This window comes from Harmonia axyridis, chromosome X (assembly GCF_914767665.1).
Source record: "Harmonia axyridis chromosome X, icHarAxyr1.1, whole genome shotgun sequence".
NCBI lineage: Eukaryota > Metazoa > Arthropoda > Insecta > Coleoptera > Coccinellidae > Harmonia > Harmonia axyridis.
This window is the reverse complement of record NC_059508.1, coordinates 2,290,923-2,317,582: the sequence shown is the minus strand read 5'-3', so window position 1 is coordinate 2,317,582 and position 26,660 is coordinate 2,290,923. Positions and strand designations below refer to the sequence as shown.

Below are 26,660 nucleotides of genomic sequence, written 5' to 3'. Positions count from 1 at the left end.
AATTGCAAAGTTTGTTCAAATCGTGGATACTCTATGATCCAGTTGTGACTTTTTTTACTCTATTTATAAGTAAGACGTAAATTTAATTCAGTCAAAAATGCTTCCATTTCACCAATTTTGATGTTAGATGTCATAGTGAAGTCTTATTCATTCCATCGAATAAGGCGAAATAATTATTCACTACAAAGGAAAGGAATTTGAAAGAAATTAAAAAGAATTCAATATTTTTCCCAAAATTTGGGCAAAATTTCATCAATTTCATCATATTTTTTGAATGATCAACTACCGGTTATCAAAAGTAATCATATTTACTGTCGGCTGGCCGGACAGAATTGATTTCAATCATGAATCTCCAAAAGTGATTCCAAACTAAACGTTTTAGACAATTTTATTGCCTCGAATATGATTATTTCACACTTGAACAAGGGTGCAACAATATTGAATAAAATTTGTTGTGCTACAGACTATGATTATAAACTTTTGCAAAATGAAGTTTATTTGGTGAATACAATAAATAATTAAAAAAAAAGGTTTGTCAATGACTATTTGAACGTGGAAAATGAATTCAATAACCTCCTGCAAAATAGGAATGATTACTTCTTTCACACAGGGTTCCGCCAATGAAATTTAATGAATTCAGTCACATGATATGCAATATGATCGACTATTCAGGTAAATGAAGAAATATAAGCGGTTATTTAGTTCGATACTTTAAGTGTATCTACTATAATAAATTGTCAACATTTGACATATTATTCACTCAAAATTGAAAATGTCTTGTTTTGGTTTATGTTCCTCTACGGAAATCATTAATAATCAGAGATTATTATTGTTCATATGGTATCATCAAATTGTCTCGAATCAGAAGATAATCTCGATAGAATTAATTCGAAAATAATAGTCGGCTATTTGTCATAGTCTTGAGATATTACCTCTGACTCTAAACTGGTGCAAAATGATGATTATTCGGTTAGTAAGCTACCTACTCCAAAAATAGTTATTTATTATACAAGGGAAAAAAGTATTAGATTTTAGCTCGAGGTTATGTTGTCTCCCGACGCGAAGCGGAGGGAGACAAAAAACCGAGAGCTAAAATCTAATATTTTTCCCATGTATAATACACTATTTTTTTCTGTGACAGGAAAAACGACAATTTAATAGTGAAAGAACAAAACGAAATATATACAGAGGTGTCAACATATTGATTGCAAGTTCATTTTTTCAAACGGAACACCCTTTATATTTTTCTATCTTTGACTAGCTCTTTTTTCCCTGACTTCGAATATATAACATATGTTTGGTCTATCTCTCTCATTGCCCTTTTTTGAGTTATCTCGTTGACAACCTCAATGATGGTTGATTTTCCTGGTGCAGACCCCGGAAACTCTTCATCAAGCCGAGATTCAGCTTCAACTGTATTTTTTTCCTTCAAAAAGCAATATTTTAACCAGCACACGAAATCCTTTTTTTTTCATCATTTTTCGAGTAACACAATTAGCTACACTGACTGCTGTCAAATTTTGACACGTATCGTTTGAAGGTTGGTTCTAACTAAAAATCATATGGATATAATACTAACACCGCCATCTGTGCATCAAACCGGGGACTTTTCAATTGGCCTAATAGAGCATTTGATGCGAACTACCAAATACAATATTATAAATACTTGCAAAATAAGTACACATGCAAAATGAAAACAATACGTGTAAAATAATGAATACAATAAGTGCACACTATGACTGACTAGCAAAATAATCGACTGTGCGCTTTAATAGGTATTCGAATCGGAAAGATTTAATATCTGTTTTAATCGAGTGGCGGGATTGTTGAAATGCGTTTATCAAGCTCTGCCGCACGCGCCATGTGCACTGTATAGTGCACGTTTCCACCCCAACATCATTACACACTAATTATATTTCAGATGGCGTCGGTGTCCCGAGGCAAAATAGACTCCGCTGTCTGCAATTCCTGCACTTAACACTTGATGAGGACCTCGGCCTAATTACTCGATTATTTCGCAGATTCCATTTACATAATACAACCGGGTCCCGAGGGACGTTTTGAGTTTTCTCACTTTCTACGCGAAAATTGCTCTTTCGCTGAAGGCCCTTCAATTATATTTTCGACTTTTCGTATCTGAACGATTTTCAACGCGATTAAAAGCTTCCTCACCTTTCAACGACCCGATCGTGATGTTTTCCCATTCAATCTCGAGTTGAAAGTTTTCGATGGTCCTCGAAGAGCTTGTCGGAACATCGGAGAAGCAAGTTTATTTATAGAATATGTTCTGCGCTTGACACATTAGAAAACCCAAGCTGATTGACGAAATGAGGTAGACAGGCGTTCATCTGGTTTTGATAATTCAGCCCATGTCGAGTTATTATGTCACGACAAGTGATTGAATCTTCGATTTAATATTTGAAAGTAGCTGCAAGGTAGTCAGTGATGAAAATACATAGGCGTACGAATTGCTTTCGCCATTTTAGGCTTTATTGAAAAAAACTGGTTATAGATTCATTATGAAGTATTGTCCATCGCTCTCCACAACTTTCTTCCATATTTCGGGCAGCGTACGAATTCCGCGTTGACAAAATTGGTCATCTTTTGAAGCGATCCACGAATCGATCCAATTTTTACTTCTTCATAAGATCGGAAATGCTGGTCAGCCAGGCCGTCTTCTATTGATCGAAACAAGTGATACTACGAGAGAGCAACGTCTGGAGAATAAGGTGTGTGGGCTAGGACTTCCCGCTCAATGTTTTCAAGTATGTTCAGCGTAGGGTCGAGCATTGTCATGCTGTAAAATCACTGCATCATGTCTCTCGTTGTATTGCAGCCGTTTGTCTTCCAATGCTTGGTTCAAACGCATTAATTGCGTTCGATAACGATCGTCTATAATTGTTTCAGTCGGTTAAAAAAATCATAATACACTACGCCGAGATGGTCCACCAAATACTGAGCATGACCTTGAAACAGTTTGGACGTCGACGTGGAAGCTTGACCGGAACATCCCCATGATTTTCTGCGCTTGGGATTATCGTAATGAACCCATTTTTCGTCTTCAGTTACAATGCGATGCAGAAATCCCTTCCGTCGTTTTCTTGCAAGAAGCTGTTCACAAGCAAACAAACGCCGTTCAACATCTCTAGGCTTCAACTCGTATGGCATCCAATTTCCTTGTTCCTGAATCATTTCCATGACTTTCAGACTTTTTGAAACGGTTTGTTGCATCACTCCCATTGATCATGCCAATTCTTGTTGAGTTTGACACCAGTCTTGATCAAGTGAATCAAAAAACCCTACAATCATCCGAAGAATTTCCCCACAGCATAATATCATATGATAAGTGAGCGTAGATCAAACTGTAGTAGATATTATCTATAGAATTCAAGGGGAGTGAACACTTAACTCTACTCATAACACATCAAGAACTATTGAGCTATATCAACTGCTATTTTACTCCAAATGCTAGTTAATCGTGTTTCGGAAATTTGTCTGTGAAATCTGTAAACCGAAAAGCATTGAATTCTTTTAAGTATTATGAAGTTGTTTTCATGTAGGAAAAAAATATATCTAATCTAAACACAATAATTTCGTAGAAAATGATGTTAACTTGTTCTCACTGACATAACCAAAAAAAATACATTAGGGAAATCTAAAAAAAAAAATTGAATCTTTCCTGCAAGCTGAAAACATTCTTAATTCATTCCTACTTCCATAGATGCCTTATAAAGTACATATATCCAATATGTTAAAATAGGTGACTTGATGTGCTACTTGGAACTGGGGGTGTTTCAGGGGTCTATAATAGGTCCATAAAAGTTCTAAGAATACTTATATTTTCAAAGCAGAAATAGTGGTGGGATATCAAACCACAAATATCATACTCTTGAAATTGTAAGAAGTAGCAAAAGAAAAATTTTCTACCAACCAAGGATAAAACATCTATCGAAAGATGAAACAATAGAAGAATTCTTTCCTCTCTATGTGATTGTGTCTAAGAACTATGTTAAACGAAATCTTGTTATGAAGGAGATTGAAAACCTTCCATCAAGTAAAAAGTTGAAAGTTTTCTAACTGCCTACGGCACGAACACCCGAAAAGGAAACGAAACTTTCAACATTACAAAACTTCAGGCCATCACGTAAACAAAAATCATAAAAACTAATAAATCCAAGAACAACGGACGCTTTTCATACCTCCCACCAAGTGTCGTACATCCACTTCAGTCTTTGGCAATATCTTTCTATATTAAAACTTCGAAAATTCAAATTAGGTGGAAATGAATATCTCCTAAGCAGTTCCTGAAGTGGCTGTGAAGTGGGAGTACAACAGCACGAGGAAATTAAATTTCTCACTGAATATTTGATGGTGTATTAAAGTTTCGAGTGTCTCGCTAGACCTCTACACACCTTTGAGGTTCTCCCTTCTGAAACTTCACATTCGTTCATGCATAACCATGTTTTTTTCCTTTTCCATCAGAGGAAATCAATGACACCGCGAACAAAGCCCTTCGTATGCAGACACCACCGACACCATTAATTCACATTGAAACGTTCCATTTTTCAGATAAAGATGTCACTTTTTATCGATTATGATTTTCATTTCTCTGAAGATTGAATATCGGAATTGATATTTTGACAGAACCAGATGACATGATAATAACCTAATGAAAAAAAAAACATTTCGCCTCACTCATTTATAACGAGAATCCTAGTGAAATAAAATAAATTAAAATTGCCTTGAAACGTGAATATAAGATCAAAACCTGGGTGAAGGAATAAGAAAGACGATATTTCCATTTCCTCATCAATCCCTAATGAGTGATGTATGTCTAGATGATGATATACTGGTGCTCTACACTTTTCATTTGCTTCAGTTGCTCTTCTCATTATGTAGTACTGCTGAAGAATTGTGATTCATTCATTGTACAGGGTGGGCAAATTTCGATGTTTTAGTACTACAACTTTTAAACCAGAGGAGATAGACAAAATCTGATTATGTTTTTTCAGATGGGAACATTAGATTTCTGTGTTCTTTTTTGAAAGCTTAATTTTTCCTGATTTCAAAAATATATAACATCGTATGGTTTGTATCAATATAAATAATAGAAAATGGTCCAAAACATTTTTTTACCTCTAGACGATTGATTAACCAAATCTACATTGATTCATACAAATTTATTGGATATATTGACTACTTTGAATGTGTATTTGTAAGTTGTATATCGCGTTCAGGTACAGGTCTTTGCGATTAATGTTTATGCCTATTTACTATTACAAAAAGATCACAAAAAGATATAATTCAAAAACATCATTCATCGTAGAGCGATACCGGTTCCTTCACCATTTTGATACAATCCCCTCAGGCTCAACTTATTGCTTTGAGGAAAACTGGAAGAGCTTACAAAAAAAAATGTCCTATAGATTATTATACAATCAAAAATATTCCATTTTATCCAATAATATTGCATCATATGCGAGAAATGAATCATTATTTCAAAATATGAACCGACTCCTTCGCCATTTTGTACCCCGTCCAACTTTCTCTTATTATTTTCAAAAGCATCGAAAATTCAGTAGTTTTAAAAATTCATACCTTCTATATTGCTATATTTCCCCGAAGAATCTCCAGAATAACTCGCAGAGTATGATATCTTCGACGCAATAGAACTCCTGTGTGGTTCAATGAGTCAGAATATGTCGATAGGAGCAACCTTTCACGGAAACAATACAGCTGGGGTCGATCGAATGAACTCTTGAGATGGGAAACGCTGATACTATCAGCTGTTATTGTTTCATTTCTTGACAGTTTGCAATATTCATTTTCAATCCAGACATAATCACCGCTATTGAAAAATAACAGGAGTAAGGAGTAACGTTAATTAAATTTCCACAAAGGTTAAGTACCCACCTTAACGCATGTTAGGCAGTTATTCAGATGTCAATCAACATGTTTCGATCGTGTTTTTGAAACATGTATATTAATTAACGGAAACTTTAAACGGTACTTAAACTTTGTGAAAATTAATATATCATTCGCAGTAGATACTGTGTCTCATGGTAATTACTTATGCAGGACAAAATATTCCTCACAGAAATGATGGATGTGATATCCACACTTCAACGTAAAATAAACTAATAAATCTTTAGAAATAATGTATTAAATCGCACCTCAATGTTAAACCGTTACTAAATCAAAAGCAATGATTAATATTAATGACACAAAAATTTAAGTTATTTCATTGCATTCTTTAATGCGCATGAATAACTGCCATCCTGCTTCAAAAAATATGTATGTAGTGTCAAGGACTTGAATATTATAGGAAAAAAACAATATTTATTCGTTCAATCGCTCTACTAAAAAATTGCATATTTTTGTTTAGTGATGGTTCACCTTCAAAGGTGCGATGTGTAAGGTTGTAAGTACATATTTTAACGTGGGCAAGGCAGTATCCATATGTTCTGTCAATCAAGTTTCTTTTTTCTAATAAGAGAAAAACAATTATATGTGAATATAACCACATACAAACGTCATTATCAGATTAACTTTCGGATATCCATACATTAATTTTAATGGAAATACATCGAGCAGAAAATACATTTGATAGATTACTACGAAATGGAAAATATTCAAAATATTTTATTGTGCTGTACCGAATCGTTATCCAGAAATGAATCATCAGTTTATAGATATAATTACAAAATGCTTTCGCCAATTTATTACTTCATAGACAGGTTTGATTTATTATTTTGAATTTGTGCGAAGCATCGATGAATCAATTAATGTAACTTTCAAGGGTGTTGAGTAATTCATACGGCCCACACTACTTTGGTCCCTGGAAAATTTACAATTGGCTAGAAAGAATTCCCATATCAGTAAATAATCGACAGAACCTTCCAATTCTGTAAACTTGGAAGAGAATAATAAAGTTTTCATAGAGACTTCTGAAGTCAATTCAATAAGCAAGACAGTTCTATCCGAACTTACTCAATAGTATTTACATCCTGTGAGTGTGGTGAACACTTCAATCTTCTGAATATTTCTACTCAAATTTACCTATTTCAAATAAAATTGAAACATCGAATCGCTGTCGAATGATTCAACCAAAAATCTACATCAGAGGAGAATGAAACTACAAATGAACAACAAGATAAGGGAAGCTGATGATGTCAAATTCGCTTGGGAAAAAATGAAGATGTACACGATCACAGCAGCAGAAGAAGGCATGAGATAAAGGAGAATCTCTACTATAAACGGGAAAATACAGTTCACAGTGTATATTAAATGGTTGCATAAGATAAACGAATTGCATACCTTCAATTTAGAAACAAGAAACTATTATACGAAGAGAATAAGATAGTCGAAATAGAGTAAATAGACAAATACAAGAAATAAGACGAAGCTTCTGGGAAATATTTTCTTTGGATATGGAGAACGATGTGTATTTAGGGTACAAGGAGTTGAAAAACATTCTAAGAAACAGAAAAAAAAACAGTTAACGAACATATACAATTAACGAACAATATCAGCAGAAATCTGGGAAAAACAATTATATGGCGAGAATAATAGAGAGAAATGAGGATGTGGATAAACATGGGTATCAGTCAAATACGAAAAAAAAATTGGTGTCCACTTAAGACTTAGAACCTGGTTTAGATGAGACAACTAACGAGGGTTTAAGTTAATTCAGGAATTGCACACCTTTTTTAACCGAATAATCACCACAAAGTAATACCAGAACAGTGAAAACAAAGCATCACGATACCCATATTCAAAAACAGAGAAAAGGACTGTCCAGAAAACAATCGAAGAATAAGCATCCTAAGATCAGTGTCGAAGATTTTCACAAAGACGGACTCAAGGCTGACGAAAGAAATACCAATTGTGACAGGAATAAGTCAAATGTACAAAATCATAAGACAGGATAATTGCAAGGATCGAGAACACAGAATGGGAAAAAACAAGAAATTAAAACGCTTTGCTAGGCGTACGACGCCGTAATAGTTTCTGAAAATGAAGATGAAATCTAAATACAACTGTACACTGACGAACGACATGATTATCTCCACCCAAAAAACCCAATGCCTCTCTATATCCAGAGAATCGAGAAACATGTTATAACAAGAGTATAGAGTAAGTAATATCATACATATACTTTGGTTCCAAAATAACAAGCATCAGAAATCTAAAAGAAAAGGTGCAGGGCCAAACAACAAAAGCTTCCCTGAAGTGAGGATACCTACGTGATAACATGGAGGAACTAACACTTTAGCTCATCTAGCAAGATCCAAATTTATTGTTGTGACATATGCCATTGAAACAAGAGCCGAAAATTCCCAAACTAAAAGACAACTAAAAACAATATAAAAAATATAATAGGATATACATTACACAATCATAAGCGAAATGAGGAAATTAGAGAGATATTAGTAAGATGGACTAGAAGACAATAGAGAGAAACTACGTAGAAAGGATGCCCGACAATCAACTACCGGAAGAGCAAATACAGAAAAATCCAACATCACAAGTCTCCCAGGAAGACTACCAAAACGCAGGTATGAAAGCTGGATTTCGGAATTCCAAGAATGAGAAGCATTGCAGAGAACACAGGAAACGTAAGAAGAAGAAGAAAAATAAATCGATAAAGATATTCTGTGGTTCAGAGAGAGATATCAGATCAGAAAAACTTGATTATTTTTTCCCGTGTGATTGGTGTGACTAAGTCGCTTATTGAGTATATCCCAGAATCGATAAAGCAAATGTAGCAAAAGTTGTCACAATTCCATCACTGGTTCGAATGAAATTCGCCCCTGAACACGCCTGCCTAGATAATCAAATTTGTCTCGATCAGATTGAAAAATGTACATCGTTTTGATTGATCTCGGATCGATCGGAGGGTGAATTAATTCGAACAGCTACCCTTCCAGCCGGGGATGCAAATCAGAAGTGAACATTCTTCCGAATGAGGCGCGTGCATATAGTTTTGGATGGGAGAAATCGAATGATGAGAATTTGTACGATTCGGGAAACGCATAAGTTACTATTGGGGATAGGAATTTAATAAGATTCCAATGATTCTTCATTCGTCTCACGTAAAATATATTCGATCGTGTACTAGGCAATAGAAAATATTCGAATCGATTCAATAATAATGAATCGAATTGAGGTTGCAAAAAACCAGGTGGCATAATGATGAAATAATGAGGAAAAATTCAGGAAAACATCATTGAATATTAACATTTTTTTATGAGTGAATGTACATGTGTATAAGTTTAAGTGATTCTTATCAATTCTTCGATGGCTGTTCCTTCATAGTTTGTTACGCTTAATAACTTCAGGGGAATTGAAATTAAAAGTTACAATAAATGCAATAAAAATATTTAAATTGTTCGAATAATATCAGATATTATTTAAGAACCCCAAATCATAGACATACATTTCGAACCGGCTCATTCGCCATTTTGTTACTACCAATTTCTTGTGTTATTTTCAATAACATCGAAATTTCAGTAATTTTGAAAATTCATGAGCACTTTGATGCCATATTTTCTCGAAAAATCCAGAGTAACTTGCATCTCTATATCTTCCCTATATCTCCAAGGAAGAAGAAGTTTTGTTTCAATACGAATATTTCGAAAGAAACAATCGTTTGCAAAAAAATGCAGCTGGGGTCGACCGTATGGAATCTTTATTTATTTATTGAAAAAATAAGGCAAAAAAAGGGAACATTCAAAGAAGCATCCATTTCAAAATAAAGTCACATAAAATATAAAATGTCAACACAGGGGAAATTTCATGATCAAAAACTTTTTCTTGAAAAAATTGACAACCATATTTAGGTTAGTTAAGGACAACATATCTATTGAACGAATCATGCATACACAGGAAAGTTCCTACCTATTTTTGCTGAAACCTCTATCAAGAAGAAGCTGTCAATTTCCCGTTTGTCTCTGTGCTACATGATATGCACAAATTATACTATCTTCGGTGAATCACAGTAGTTTATCACGACTTTGAAATGAAAAACCAAGTTAGAAATAGGCCTCCGCTGTTCTAGATGCCTTATCCCGTATCTATTTCTGTAGTTTTTCGAAACGCAGCTTATAGAAACTATAGTATGGGGACTACACCATACTACCATAATTAAGTTAATTAAAAACGAAGTAAGGCTATTAAGAGCTTGAAAAGTGATTTTTTAGTCGAAGAGTATACCTAGTTCTTTAATTTGATCTACCCTAAAAACCATATAAAACCCAAATGGTATTGAAAATTGGCTCCATTATTTTTCATACTGGAAATTTACAGTTCAGCTTAAGTTTATTATTGTAGCAGTAGACAGAAAATCTCTCAAGATACACCTGAATCTTAAGGTAATCTCTAAGATGAATTATCCTCCTGAAAATCTTAAGGTCATCGGCATAAACATAACTTGAAGTATCATCTGATTGTCATTGATGAAAAACAGAAAGAAAAGGGGGCCAAGATGTGAACCCTGGGTACTACCCGAAATAATCACGAAAGCCGAAGACAAATAGCTATTTACACTTAGCTTACTATAGCAGTGAATATAATTAAGAAGACGGCTATCTCAAAGGATCTTCGTGTACACCAATGGCCGGTAACTTCATCATTATAATATTAGGACCAACCATATCGAATACCTAGCTGAAACCTGAAATAGTGAGTACACTAGAACTCCATCAAGGATGGGGAACATTGAAAACCCCTCAGCAGCTTGTTGATTTATTGCTTAATATGTTTGAAATATTCATTACCGCACACGCTTTCAAATATTAAGAGGAGTAACACTGATCCACTTTCAATATCTCGATCGTGTCTTTACTGTATACATAATTATGAAGTTCACATAAATTGAGATACCCTCTGAGGAACTGAACAAGAATGCTTTTATGCGGGGAATGTTATCCTTGATAGTAATTATGTTTGCACATATACAAGACAAACTATTCCGCGCAGAAATTGCAATTAATGTAATTAGCGTCTGGTGAATAATGCAATACAAATTAATTAAATTATGTATGTGAATACCATATCCACTCTTGACTTGATCAGATTGATTGATCGATTGGAAGGTGAATTAATTCGAAGTGCTACCCTCCCAGGCATGCAAATCAGAAGAGAACATAGGGTACATATAGTTTTGGACGGGAGAAATCGAATGATGAGAATTTGTACGATTCGGGAACGCATAAGTTACTGTTGGGGATCGGAATTTGATAAGATTCGAATGATTCTCGATTCTTCTCACGTATTGGGCGCTCCCCGATAAGATTCCATATCGTTTGTCGGCAGATGCGACGCGCGGATGGGTGAAATGAGGGAAAACCGCGAATTTTACACAGTCGGGTGTGATTTCCATATCTACACTGCTCGACAATTGAAGTGGATATTTCTGTCCTATCGACATTCGCACTGCGAATGATTTCATCACTGTATACTATCAAGAACGTGAAAGGATATCATATTTCTTTAAAATATGATTACAACTTGTAATTGTGATTTGGAATTTCGGAAATATAAGAATTTCCCGTTCTTGTAATTTAGAACCGGAAATTCTTAAGGTTCTACGATTTGTCTTTCGGTTCAAAATAGGCCTCAGTTTCGGCGATTACTTCTTCATTGGCGCTAAATTTCTTTCCAGCGAGCATTCTTTTGAGGTCTGCCAGATCTGGCGAATACGGTGGATGCAGAAGCAATTCGAAGCCTAATTCATGCAATTTTGCCATTGTTTTCATTGATGAAACAGCAGCTTGTTTTTTTCTTCAAATGTTTTTTAACGATTTCATCCTTCAAACGATCCAATAACACTATTTAATAATCGCTGTTGATGGCCTGGTCCTTTTGGAGGTAATCATTGAATATTATACCTTGCGTATACCAGAATACTGATGTCAGAACCTTGGCAGTTGACTGTTGTGTTTTTCCTCACTTTGAATTCGGTTCATCGTGTGCAGTCCACTCAGCTGACTGTCGATTGGACTCCGGAATGAAATGATGGAACCATGTTTCATCCATTGTCACATATCAACCCAAAAATGCAGGTTTATTGCACTTAAACAGCTTCAAACACTGCTCAGAATCATTAACACGTTGTTGCTCGATTGTGAGCTCGCGCGGCACCCATTTTGCACACAGCCAAAATTATATTGTGAACTTTTCCCAATTCATGCAATTTTGCTATTGTTTTCATTGAACTTTTTTGATTTTTTCGACGGTGACAGCATCTTTTGGGCGTCCACTGCGTTCGCCGTCTTCGGTGCTCATTTCACCACGTTTAAACTTAGCATACCAATCAATGATGGTTGATTTTTCTGGTGCAGACCATGGAAACTCTTCATTAAGCCAAGAGTTTGCTTCAACTGTATTTTTACCCTCAAAAAGCAATATTTTATCAGCACGCAAAATTCTTTTTTTCCATCTTTTTTCAAATAACAAAAGTAGCTACACTCACAACGCAATACCTGGTTTCGTCGCGAGTGAGTGCTACTTGTGGAGCTGTGAATTACTTTTTCTTTTGTAATGCATTTTTTTTAAGTTTCGGTGTATTTTTTCATATATTTAATTTTTGTGAGTTTATAGGCTTGGCCTTTACCTTGTAATAATAATTATAATAATATCTCACAAACTAAGGTTCGGACTGCTGTCTAATTTTGACACGTTCCTTTTCTTTAAGTATTTCAATTTTTCGACATTCGTCTTTTTTCTTCAATTCTGTAAATCAAAATAAAAATTTATGAGCTCAATCTGCTGAACATTAAAATTTGCGCCATAGGCTTCAGCCTACTCAGCCTTCTGATGAAATCACCAAAGTATAACAAGATATATAAATTTCTTATCGAAATATAAAATTATCAAAAAATTCAGTTGCACACGGCAAATCAACTAACTGCCTATCTATGATAATCTATAAACTTCAGATGATTAAAATATTCGGTGGCCACCAAGGTCTCCGAATTCAACACCGTTCGATCACTTAAAGAAACAACATTAAGACTCATCCTGTATAATTCAATATTTCGTTTCAAAATAAAAAAAAAACACGTGATCTATGAAAATTTCAAGTGTTGTTCAATTCTTTTCATTGGAAATAATAATCAAGTCAATAGAAACCTGTCATCTACGACCAACCGATTTCGGAACAAGAACAGTTTCAATTTCCACATCCGGACTATCTTTCACCCCACTCCGGTCTTCATCAATTGCCCTAATGGGTGGCGGAATAAATCTACAAGACTACCCCCGTAACAGTGTTCGTTGATGCGGCGCCGTATCAAATTAATGGTCTCCGTTTACGACGTAAAAGTGCTCCTAAGAACTATAAATGGACGAAGAGGCAACACTGACGAGAGCCACTTAGATATTGTATAAGGTGTAATCCATAATATCCGGTTTTATTAAACGGGGCTCTCCGAAACGAATTAATACGGGCCTGCAATAAACCCCCAAATGATCCACGATCAAATCTGCATAATGGGCCAAATTAGCCGACGTAGGTGCAGCGTCCGTAGACGTGAAAAAAAGAGCGTCCGACAAAAAAAAACGTTGAAAAATAGGACCTTTTTTTTTAAAGCGGTGCTGATGGATGGGACGAATAAATGATGCCTTGAGCTGTTGCGGGACGAATATAGTGGCAACCCTGATAAAACCACCCTCACTGACGTCATCTGTACGGTGTGCGGCGAATTTCGGTGGTGGGGGAAACACTGCAGCATATTTAATGAAGGATTATATGTGATGCGGAGAGGCCGCTTCATTGAAGGATCGAGGAGGGCGTTTCAGGATTCACGGTCGAGTATCCATTCATTATTTATGAAAATAAATTGGTTCAGTGGAGGAGAAAAAATTCAAGCAATGAAATTCTTTCAATTTTTTATGTCGAATATAGTCATATAGACAAGAACTCTGCCGATAGCTCTATCCTTCCTCGTCCTTAAAAATCACAATGAGTAATTTCTGGTCTTGTGAAACAATTATGCCAGAGAAGTTCTAGTTTACTCATGAAATACCTATAAAAAAACCTAAACCTCAAGCCGAATACCCGATTCTACTCAAATACCCAAAATTTCATCAAAATCAGACCAAATCATACCAAATTTCATCGAAATCTCGGATCACACGATCCAAGGTAACTAAATATACCAAGGCAACTCAAATATCATCACCAAATTTCATCAAAATCGTATCTCCCGTCCCAACTCAAATACCCATACCAAATTTCATCAAAGTCTCGGATCACCCGATCCAACTCAAAAAGTCTTACCAAATTTCATCAAAATCGTATCTCCCGATCCAACTCAAATACCCAAACCAAATTTCATCAGAAACTCGGATAACACGATCCAAGATAACTCAATATACCAAGACAACTCAAATACCCTGACCAAATTTCATCAAAATCGTATCTTCCGTCCCAACTCAAATACCCATACCAAATTTCATCAAAATCTTGCATCACCCGATCCAACTCAAATACCCTTACCAAATTTCATCAAAATCAGATCAGTAAAACGAGAGGTATTGAGATCTATGGATTTGCACAGTTACGAATGTACAACGTCTATCCGGGAATGATGAAATTCTGTTGGAACCACTAATGAGCCAAATCATGTACAAAATTTCATCACCATCAGACCAGTAAAATGCGAATTTCACGTTTACGTATGATCGGAGCGCATATTAAATTTGAAAGAGCTCTAATTCCTATGGATTCATTCCAAATTTCATCAAGTTGAAAGAGGGATATGGAGATCCAAAGAATTTCACGTTCGCACATACTCACGTGCACTCTATGATTAGAACAGTTGAAATTTATATGGGACCATATACAACCCAAACAGAATACTCATTCTAAAAGCTATTAAAATCGAATGAAAATTTAAAAAGTGAGAGTGTAAGAAGGATTTAAGGATCTTTCAAACATACGAGGGACAAAAGTTGTTCAGGACGGTTTGAAATGCAGATATGCATTTCTTTCGTCAAAAAAGTTATCGAAAAGCTCCGTTTTCAAAATCCCTGAAGAAATAAATCCTTTGAATTTGAATGTCATCGTCGATTCTTCGAGAAGTTGATGATTTTAATTTAATCACCCGATTTTTAGCTTTCAAAATTCATGAACATCTCAATTCTCAAGTGAGAAACTTCAATATAGAGTATTTTTGTACCCAATATCATACAAACAGCTCGAAAGAAGAATTTCTCTATTCGATACTCAGATTCTACACTTTTCGAAAGGTAAACTGTTAGGTTTACCTATAATTAGCAATATAAATTTCCCTATAGAATATCTACTGATTATCATAAAATTTCAGATGTAGAACAGTAAACTTTAAAAATTCAAATTGAATTCATTCAAAGAATAATGCAACATCCCTAAGAATTTAGGTGAACCTTTTTTCCTCAAACGATTCATCATTAAGAAAACTAAATCAAAATGGTTGAAGGCAGAACGTATGATAAAAGAAAGAAGATTAAGAAGTATACCCGAAAGAAGTATCATTAAAGCGAAGTACTAATTTATTCCATTTCATCATTTGACCAGATCCATAAATCCTCGTTTATAAAGGCGTTAAAGACCTTTATATCTGACTCACTGACCCAATGCTACCCTTAAAATGAACAGAGATCTGCATATCTTTTCAGTTTATCTGCCAAAGTCACCCCTATTTTTCTTATGAAATATGGCGCAGATAAGAAATCCACTTTATCTGATAAAGTCTTAGAGATTTATGGAGGTGTCATAAGATCAAAGAAATATCTTATTCTTTTCATGGAGAGTATGCTACTGCAGAAAATGACGTCCATGAATTTCTTTTGGTAATCGGATAATTCAGTATTTCAAGGACCACGAATATTCTTCATCTGATTCTAAGATCATTAATTAACATAGAATACCAATTAAATGATCATAAATATTTTTGATTTAACAGAAATTTACTACAATAGTGTAACTTTTTCAAAGATTGAGAAAATATTTCTTAGCTGAGAGGATAACTTCAAGAAAAGGTCGAACAGTCTTATTATTTTCACAATAGTCATAAATATAGAGATGAGAATCTTGTCTTGAATTGAACATCGAAAATGGAATGTTATCAATTCGTTGAAAAAGATCAGGTAAAAGGAAAATTTGTAACTATATTTTGTTCCCTGATTTGCAGTCCAAATATTTTATTTTTCGGAAACTTAAATTAACATTGCTTACAGTCTGTAGACCTAGAAAAAAATTCAAAGGGCGTCGCAAATGCATAAAAAACGTTTTGATGATTGGAGCTAGCGTATTTAATTTCGACAAAATCATTCAATAAATTCGAATAAAGAGGTAAACATAATAACAAAATAGGATTGAAAGATATCTGTATACTTCTTTCATGAGTTCTCCAATGTTATATCTAATCTGTTGATTATAGAACCTAACAAAAGCATTTGTGAGAAGAATCACACATTTCCCATTTCACATTGAATCAGACACTGTAGGAAAAATCATCCTTTTTATGGAAAATTTTGCTTCTTCAAGAATAAATTCAGACTCCGCTGAATCATCTGCAGAATTCCAGATGAGTTACGGTGAATCTAAGAGGGTCTTGGCGAGGGGAAAAGAAAAGGATGTTCAGAACAGAAAGCTGTAGGTCATTTCTTAAATGCATTCTTGAAGGATATTAACGTTATCTGCAAATTATCGCTTTTAGTTTTTTCGCGAAGAGTTTTTTTCTCGTGGAATGAACAGATCTTCAATTTATGGAATGAAATTCAATTGAAATTCTTGATTTACTCTAGATGATATTCCGAAAGCGGATTTTATCCGAACAATAAAAAATAATTATTAATAAAATAATGTATGTTTCATAAAAATTTCCAATTTTCAGTCGATTATTTTTCGAACTTTCGTACGAATAATATAATTTTTCAGGACTTCTTCGATGTTTCAATATAGACAATAACGAACTACCAGATATAAACTGTAATTCATTGATTCATTTTTGGTTTCGAGGACTGTTGGACTGCATCTGAAATATCAAAGTGACACTGTGAGATTTGAATTTTACATCATTTCATATCATATCAATCATGATATTTCACAGCGAAACGTCATGTTTCATAAACTATTTCAAAATTACCGGCGCATTCGCCAATTTGTTTTCACTACTATGAAATGGAAATTTTTCCGAATACGTAAGCCTTCCTTATTTCTAGCTTTAACACTTTGGTAAATAATCAATATGAAAATCAACTGAACGAAGCTCTGAATTATAGAATTCCATTCCTAGAATGAAAAAAATATGCGGAAAGAATGAAAATCATTGTTTAAAAGGCTTTTCATTTGGATGCAAGAGTCGAAACGACTGAATTGAGCGTCTGGATTTTCATTAATTTCAAGCACTTAACTGGCTGCGGCTCAACACTAAGAATCTAAATTTCCCAATATCAAACTACTGCAGCTATTTCTTTTAGAAAACCCGACCTAGAATAACTTGAACTCTTCATTCATGCCTCCAATGAAATATTGTATGTATTTTGAGACCGAATTCTCAATTCATCTTATAGTAGTTCAATTCTCCATTTTCTCGTAGAAAGGGGCATGCATTTCCATTCAACAAATGTTCGGGCGCATTCGCCAATTTGCAGCTATTGTTAAAATGAATATTTTTTTCAAATGAAGGCTTCCCCATAATTTTTAGTGCTTATAGAATTTCATCTTGCATGTTGAAAGTAATAATCATTATTTGAAATGCTCGTTCTCTCAAATGCAACGTTGAGATCAAATTGAGCGTCTCGATTTCCATTAATTTCAAGTGGGTACTCTAAAGGACATGCTTCTTCTGCTCAATTCCTCGAAAAATGTCTCAATCCGAACTCCTGCAGCCATTTTTCTCACCTCCCTGAGGGTATCAAGGGAACTAAGCGGATATAATTGCTATGTAAACCACGTTCATCTGAACCCTCCATTTTCCGATGGCAGTTTCAGTTATTAATTGAATTTTTATATGAATTTCTCGATTTCGGATTTAAGATTTGAGAGGGCGTTGAGAAAAAAGGCACACGGATGAATGGAATCCAATTAAACAGGATGAGTCGGAAGGTCTGATAAAAGAATTAATTATATTCAGATTGGTATTCGAAATGAATATCGAAAGAAAAGCCGGATGATGACGAGGAATTATTTCTATGGTTGATTCTTATGAATTTAACAGAACGTAGAAATTAATTTTTGCTCGATGACGGTAAACAAATGAAATCAGGATAATTTGAATGTAGAAATTCCAGCCATTCCTAAATCAACTTTTTAGTTTACAAGATATGATAGCTAATTCATTGAATTTCTTAAAATTCTAAACTACCTTCTCAAAAAAGGTTCCTTGAGATGAATCTTTACACACTAAAGTCTCTGTATGTTCACTAAACGGATAAATGTCGAAATAATGTTTCTCTATTCCAGTATCGTAATGAGTTCATTACAGTACTAAAAATAAGTGCTGTAATGAACTCATTACAGCATTGTTTTTAGTTGTTTTTCGTTTTGTGGTTGTCTACACTGACTTCCGATCCTATCATATTTCAACACACGTCAATTGTCAATATAATATAATTTGGATATATTAAAATGATTTGCAACATTATTCGCAATTTCTCTCAATTCTGGTGGTGTCAAATCGATTTCGTCAGACATAATTCACGAATTTAATGCGTAATTATGAATTATTTGAAAATTCGAAACAAACGAATCAAATTCAAATTCCGTAATCTGTCAATTTTCGAAACAGTCTGAACACCAACTGCCAAGATACAATACAAAAGTCACTAGAATGTATAATCTGAATTTTTCATTGAATTCCGGCAATATTCCACAAAACTTGACTGAAATAGAGAAAATATCGTCTAATACTAGTTGCAGAAGGCAATTCCAACACTTATTTCGCATTCGTGTTGGAATAGGAGCCCATTCTGCAACTTGCTTTAGAATAGACTATTATGATTGCACTGAAAAAGGTTAAAGGTTTACAGCTGCCAGAGAAAACTCACATGTGAATAAAATATATTCAGGCTGACGTTTCTTAGGATTGAGATTTGATTCAAACTAAAACCTACTGGCATGAATTATCCAAACGTTACGTTAGTTATCATTGAAATTGCCTCATTTTTTGAGTTGAGAGGGGGTTGAGTGCAATATAATATTTTGAATATTGGAAAAAACTATATCGAACTAAGACTTCGTGTAAAATGTAAAATTGATCGAAAAATGATTTTTCGACAGCAAATTTATCGATTTGACGCTACAAATTAATTTCCGCTTAAAAAACAGCAAATTTTACTGAATAATCACCGTTTCTTCCTGATTTATCTCCGTTTGACTTCAATTTTTTGAATTTCCTTATTTAGATTCTTTATCGGTGTATTATAGCTTTTGCATGAATTCTGATATGTGATACTTATTTTTTTTATGTCCAATTCTCGAAACCCTTTTGATAGTATATGATGAACTTCTATTTTCATCTTCTGAATATTATCTAGCATATGTTGATGTGCCTTTGGACTAGGATCAATCGCCTGTATCCTGGAGATATAATCATTCTCGACAAAGAGGACTACTCTGATTTTGAGTCAGATTCAACAATTCCCTAAGCGTTTTAATCCACTAGAACTGTACGCTTTTATAAGAGTCTCACATCTCTCAAAGGAGTCCACCAACTAATTACATCCAGATCAAACGAGACTCATCTGCTTCGTTTATCCTAAACAGCCGTGAGAAACAGTTCATGTAATAAGGAATGATATTTCGAATTTACTCAGTGGCAAAATACATTTCACCAATAAATTAACGCAACACTAAAAATTAGGCAAAAGTTTAAGATACATTTCGTCAAAACTACCTGTCCGGATTAGACGTTTTTCTTAAATGACAGGTTATTTTCTTTCAAACGTGTAAACCGTATCCTCATAAAAACATTTTGGTACTTTACATATACCAGGTGTCGCAATTATAGCCTATGTTTTTTCCATGAAATTTGTAACACTCTATTGACTAAGTAACTGAGTGTTACAGTTACATTATCAAGTTGAAATTGAACTTACAATTCAGCCTAATCTTTTTTCAACATTTTCAATTTTGATTCACTTCATTATCTTTCTTATTACTCGATAAATACCATTTCATAGCAAATCCTAATTTTATGGAAAATGGAGATCCAAATTTATCAACAAAAAACGAAACAAAATAAAAAGAAACAAGTTGAACGATAGTGTCAGTAGCGACAAGAACGGTCCATACTTAAAATAAGAGAATCATGTGATTTTGTTCTTCCTAAATTGCAATTAGTCTCTGCTTACGTCTTCCAGAGTATTCAAGTTATGTTCCTCTTCAAATCTTCTCCCAAGAGTATCCCAGAGATTCTCTATGAGATTTAAACCCGGGCTCCTAGCTGACCATACCCGGGTTTTGATGCGCATATGATCAGGAGAAAATAACTTGTGATTTGAAAAAACGTCCAAATCGGGCAAGTAATTTTGACGAAAATGTATTTTAAACTTATGCCTAATTTTTAATGGTACGTTAGTTTATTGGCGAATTTTAGTTATACCTAGAAGAGCCAGTGGTTATTTCGTATTCTCCTTGTAATGAATAGAGGTAATGAGACATTATTTTTCCAAAAATACGTGAACTGAAAATTACGTTTTTCATTCATTGTTCATTTCATAACATAAGAATTCCTAGGTTGAAAAATGCAGCATATTTCGTTTCCAAACAATTGGTGCCAACTATATTTGAAAGGAAACAAAGAATTATAATCGGATAAAATATCCCATTCTCCATTTTAATGAATTAAAAATGCAACAGAAGTGTTACGACAGTGGTCGAGTAAAAAATCAGAGTTATATTGAATGTTTTTCCGACTACTGTGGCTTTATGTCCACAAAGAATCCCCTCCAACTCCGCAAATAGTCAACAGAGAATAAAATAAGGGCCTTTTGTGTCGTTCGTATGGGTTGATTCATAAAAAACGAGCTGGGATGCAGCGAAACAATTCATGCTTTTCACTTCCACTTTCATGTATCTCCATTATTCGTCGTCATTTCATCAGAAATCAAGTGTAGGTCGTTTCGTCTGCTTTGTAAACACCAGCAGACTTCGTTCACTTATTATTTTTCTGATCGATATTCTCGCTTTGTAAACTTTATGTTATGTTTGTAAACAGTGTTATGAAATATTTGATATTAAGTATTTTGAAGGAGATACAACGAATAAAAAATGTATTTCATTCATTAGTATATCTGTAGGCTTTGTTAATCGATCGTAGAGTTATGATTCGATTGCCTGGCCTTTCTACTTCTCCTCCATGACTTTGGTTGGATTTGTAATAATTAAACTCTTTTTAATTATATAGATATATTTACGAAGCCATACTTCAGTACAAACACAGTAGATACGGTACTGAATTTCATCTTACTTGAGTGTTAAATACTCGAAACGTCTTCGCATATCACGTCTTCGTCTTTGATTCTACTTTCGGTCGTCTCGTCTTCAACTCGTTCGCGACTCGTCTTAATCTAGTCCGCGAACCGTCTTTACGTAGTACTTCTTAAGTTGACCGACCGAAATTGCTCTTAACTCGTCTTAGACTTGACTTTCTTCAACTTAGACCGAACTTGAACTTACTCTGTCTCCCCTGAATATCGACTTCCCTTCTTCCGACTTGGCCACACCCTTCACATCACCCCGATATCGGGGTAAGTACCAAGTACCTCCCCTGGTCCAATAAATGTTTTGCCGTACCGCCCACAAAGATCTTCGCGGATTCCTGGAAATCGAATATTCTCGAAGGACTAGAACCTGATACACAGATGTGACACATCTGGTAAAACCGTCTTGTCTTCTATCTTTCCTAACCCCAGTAAAACTCCTAAGATTTACAGTCGAGTAATCGACCCGACATGTCTTGGACATCTCGAAGAATTAACACTTCCTTTCTAAGTTATATACAAAAGCAATTCGTTTCCTGTAAATTCATTGAAACTGTCATGCCCTCGACACTTGAAGAAACTAATAGGTCTCCAAGCATCCTGTTGACTATCTCAATTATTTACAGGGAACAATAACTTGATCCTACATATCTATTTTTGTCCAGAGCACTGTTTCAAACGAAATAAAAGGTCTAACTCCTTCACAATCTTCAACTTCGTTCATTTTTTTGCAGAAGGATCATCGGAACCTTCTTCCGATGAGGAATTCTTCGGTCACCAGATAACAATCACCAAACACATCAACCTAAACTCCCCAGACAGCATCACCGAAGGCATCTTTCCACAACTCGGAATCAAATCACCAATTAAAGTAGAGGCCAAGCGCCACCCCTCTCCCTACTACTACGGCGACCTCTTCAAAAACAGATCCGAGTCACCTGCGAAGACCGACGTTAAGTCGACAAAGAGCCTAGATCAACCCGCCAAGCAGCAATTATTCCCGAAGGTGGCCAGAGATGTGCTGACCACCAAATCGCAAAACAATCAAAAGAACAAAACGTCCCAAAAGAAGTACAGGAAGTGCGCGAGTCTACAGAGCGCGAATGCGAGGCAGCTGAGAGCTAGATCGAGACAGAAGTACCAGAAGAGTTCTAGCGTCGATACCCAGAGTACCGATTCTAGGGATGTGCCCCACGAATTGGTTATGCCACCTAATAGATATATATCACCATGTGACTGTATGACCGCCGAATATGGACTAGAGGACGAGATGACACGCCAAAGACATGTCTACGAAACGGCCTTCGACTGTCGCATCAACAAGTCAGACGATGATCTGGACCAGATAGATCAGGTCTCGAATCATCCTATTCTCCTTCAGCTCAGCGCAGTGAAAGAGATGAGAACAAGCAATTCCGTCGAAAAGAACACAATTCACAGCAGGAGGAATGTCTCTCTGCATTGTCCAAAACCGAGCCAAGTTGACAATAATATCAACAACCTTTCTCAAGAAATACAGGTGAGCACAGTATTCTATTCGTATTGGTTTTTCGATGAAAGATGTCCGGGACTCATCTTCTTCTATTTTGAAGTATTTCTTATGATGTCTTAAATATCAAATAACTCGATAATAATAATCTGACCAACAAAAACATCAAACAATTTGCTTGTCAAATGCAACAGTGCCTCCATATCACTTCAACGTCCTAAAATCCTTCTAATGATCTCGTAAAATATAAATTTCTTTCCCAGAATATTCACATACACGAAGAAGGGATATCCGGTACCTCTGGAGTCCTCTCTTTGCCACTTAGAGGATTCACCCCATCGCCTCCGTCCACTGCTCCGTTGCCCACCAAGTTCCACGGCAAAGAGCTAGTGATGAATAGCATCCGAAGTGCTCCAAACCTTCCCGCGCATCAGAAAGCAAGACTCAAAGACCTTCATCTACCTGTAAAATCCCTCAGAGGTAAAACGAACACCAGCAGTAGCGGCAGCTTACAAATTCCCGGTAGTGCTTTCGAAATAGAATTAGGTAAAACAAATATCATAGCCGAGTTCAAAGGTAGGCCCAGCCATTCCAGAGAAAATAAACAGGAAAGAATAATGGAAATCAAGGACCGGCCAAGAAAGGAGAGTCTACTGGCGAAAAGAGGCAAGGAAAATGGAAAAACAACCCTCCTGGATTTCAGGGGTAGAAGGCCCAAATACTCCAGCACTGAAAGCATGACCACCAGCAGCAGTGGCGGTAGTATGGAGAGCATCAAGAGCAGTACCAGCGAAGGCAACAGAAGCACCACGAGCTCTGAGAGTCGACACTCCTCTTCTCTGAGTTCCCATAGTTCAGATTCGGCAGGAATCCCGAAGTATCCGATCATTCAAACTTCCGCATTCCTATCGCAATCGAATAAACTTCACATTCTGAGTCCTATTTCTGACAAGTCGTCCCAAGAACCAATCTCTGAAACTTCAGATAACAACAGGAACAACAATTCCCAAAAATGTTCGCCGGAAGAAGTAGTCTGCACGCCGGAAGTGCTGAAGAATAAGAGACGACTTCCGCAAAATAAAAATTTACTCAATCTGGGCTTTAGGATAGGGGATCCCGAAATCCAAGGATCTGACAGCGGTATATCCATACAATCTAGGGAAGGTGAGTTATTGTTACTAAAATATTTCTTAACGTGTGCTTTCAATCAAAGGAGTAAAAAGTATCAAAAGTTGTTTGCAACCAACTTTGTTGTTCTATGGAAAATATCACAACTCTGTTAAGGTTTTTGTCAAAAATCACTAAGGAGCTAGTTTAAGGTTAGGCTTAGAGTGTTTTTATGGAACTGCGATATGTTTGTTTCCTGATAGATGTCTGTGAATATTTTATCTATCCATAAACTTAATTCCAAGCATTTCTGATGAAACAATTTGTAACAGGAATAAAATCCCGATTTGGTTTCACTTTGGCAGAAATCAATGTTCCAAGTCAGCCAGATCTCTCCGATTTACCTTTCGATATGCCCAAATTGAGAAGAAGAAGATTGATTCCAACCCAGGATGCTTGTACTTCTGGAAGTGCAACATCTGTAGATGTTCGAGATTTACCGTTTGATATGCCGAAATTGAGGCGTAGATTAAGGATACAACAGACCAATAATGAATCAGTGTCACAGGCCTCATCTAGTCAAAGTGTTGTGGAAGCCGATAGAGATGGTAAGATATTTTTTTTTCAAGCAGATAGCATCAACAGGCCAGTGATTTTTTTAGAAAAAATTAACTATCCCAGTGAACAAATTTCTAGACGAAAACCTAATAAACTCTCAGAACAGCCACCGTTTTCACCGGATATGGCTCCAATCGACTTTTTTCCAAAACTTGTTCAGCACTTCGAGGCAACCGTTTTCAGATGATAGAAAATATAAATCACTTTATTTTATTTCGAAAGGGATTTACTTTTCAGTTGCAAACAGATATACTTCCTTGCCAGTACTTTTCTGAAATATTAACACATGTTGAATCAAGAAATAGATGTTCATATAATAAATTTTTCTTCTTCTTTTTTCAAGGATCATCGTTCAGACCAAACCTCACCCTCAACCTAGGGGACTTTAGCAATCGTCAAAGACCATGTCTAGGATTGGCGCTTATGGGTCTGAATCTCAGTGTGAACAATCCTTCTTCCCAAAATTCAGACCAGGTTGATACTAATTTGCCTTTGGAGAAACAAGGGTAAGTAGTTATCAAAGTATCTACTTTCTTGATATACTAACTACTTCCGTTTTAAGGTGGTTCCATGGGGCTATAACAAGAATTGAGGCTGAAAATGTGCTGAGACTTTTGGAAGAGGGCAGCTTTCTAGTAAGGAACAGCGAATCTGCCAAACAGGATTATTCCTTATCTCTCAAGTAAGCATCCAGTTTGTGTAAAATAAGATAGGTACTAAAATAACGTAAATTTTAGGAGTGCGAAAGGCTTCATGCATATGCGAATTCAAAAGAGTGAAGTTGACGGTTGTTACATTTTGGGACAATTCAGCAAACCGTTTGCCTCTATTCCCGAAATGATACGTCACTTTTCTATCAATAGACTACCAATCAGAGGAGCTGAACATATGTGCTTGTTGCAACCAGTTATTGTGCAACTATTATGATAAATTTCCTGAATTTTTACGTAATACACCATCCGCCATTGGTACTGTTTCAATTATAATGATAATTTGATACGATTAGATTCGAAGAAGTTATAATAATATTACGGATATCCCTAGATATTCCAAATGTGAAATTTTGGTAGAAAGTAAATTGCATCCTGCGAAGAATACCTCAAATTCTTGAATGTCATACCATCGTCGTTTTATAAATCAACATTTTATTCGATTAAGACAAATTTTGTATTTTTCACTTCTGAAAGGAGTGTTTCACTTTGTTTATTATAATTGCTTACATATCATAGTTGATATTCTGTTCGTTATATCTGTGCAATATTTTGAGGACAAATAGAGTTAATAATTGGATAGGTTGTTGTTCTAGTTGAATTTTTGTTTTTTCTTGATTATACGTGGTATTTTTGAAGAGCTACAAACTGAATTGCCAAAATAAAAATGACTGTGAATAATAATTTATACTTATATATAATTATATTATATACATCTCAATGTTCTGTTGTAGTAAATAGGAAGTGTAGTGATTAGGTAAGTGTTTTAGATTTAGTATTTTATGAAGAAAAGTGCAGCAAATATAAATACTATTTCGTCACATTTCACTCATATTAATACCCATTATAATAATATATTCGAATTATTTTTAATAAAATATAATTTACAATTTCCAAGATATTACAAAATATTATCGGTAGGTTGACTTTACATCCAGATGATTTGTTTAGTCTAGAACTTTGTGATGAATGTGTTAATATGGGACTGAATAAACATCTACGACAGAAATTTTGTGAATGAATAACCTTCCTTTCCCTTTGTATCCAAACCTCTACATACTAAATTCTAAATTGTGTAAGAAATTTTGATAATCAGTGTTCCTATATATTAACGGGAATATAAAAATTAAGATTGTAATTTGGACTTGAATTGTTTCAAAAAAATTACCAAGAAGTGATATATGTTCTATAATCTACATATAATCTAATCTATATACAGAAGACAGATGTATTATCCAATAGAAAATCTTTGAAGAGGGAAA

General features: G+C 35.1%; 1 protein-coding gene across 1 annotated transcript in view; it reads left to right on the top strand.

Annotated features, from left to right (window-relative positions):
* Positions 1-26,394, top strand: part of LOC123685721 — a 125,632-nt gene extending 99,238 nt beyond the window's left edge. Inside the window, exons 4-9 of the mRNA XM_045625551.1 lie at positions 22,209-22,993; positions 23,227-24,127; positions 24,403-24,678; positions 25,032-25,194; positions 25,251-25,370; positions 25,426-26,394. Of these exons, the coding sequence (XP_045481507.1) occupies positions 22,209-22,993; positions 23,227-24,127; positions 24,403-24,678; positions 25,032-25,194; positions 25,251-25,370; positions 25,426-25,615 (2,435 nt within the window). The 3' untranslated portion in view covers positions 25,616-26,394. The remainder of the gene's footprint in view (positions 1-22,208; positions 22,994-23,226; positions 24,128-24,402; positions 24,679-25,031; positions 25,195-25,250; positions 25,371-25,425) is intronic.
* The last annotated feature ends 266 nt before the right edge of the window (positions 26,395-26,660 follow it).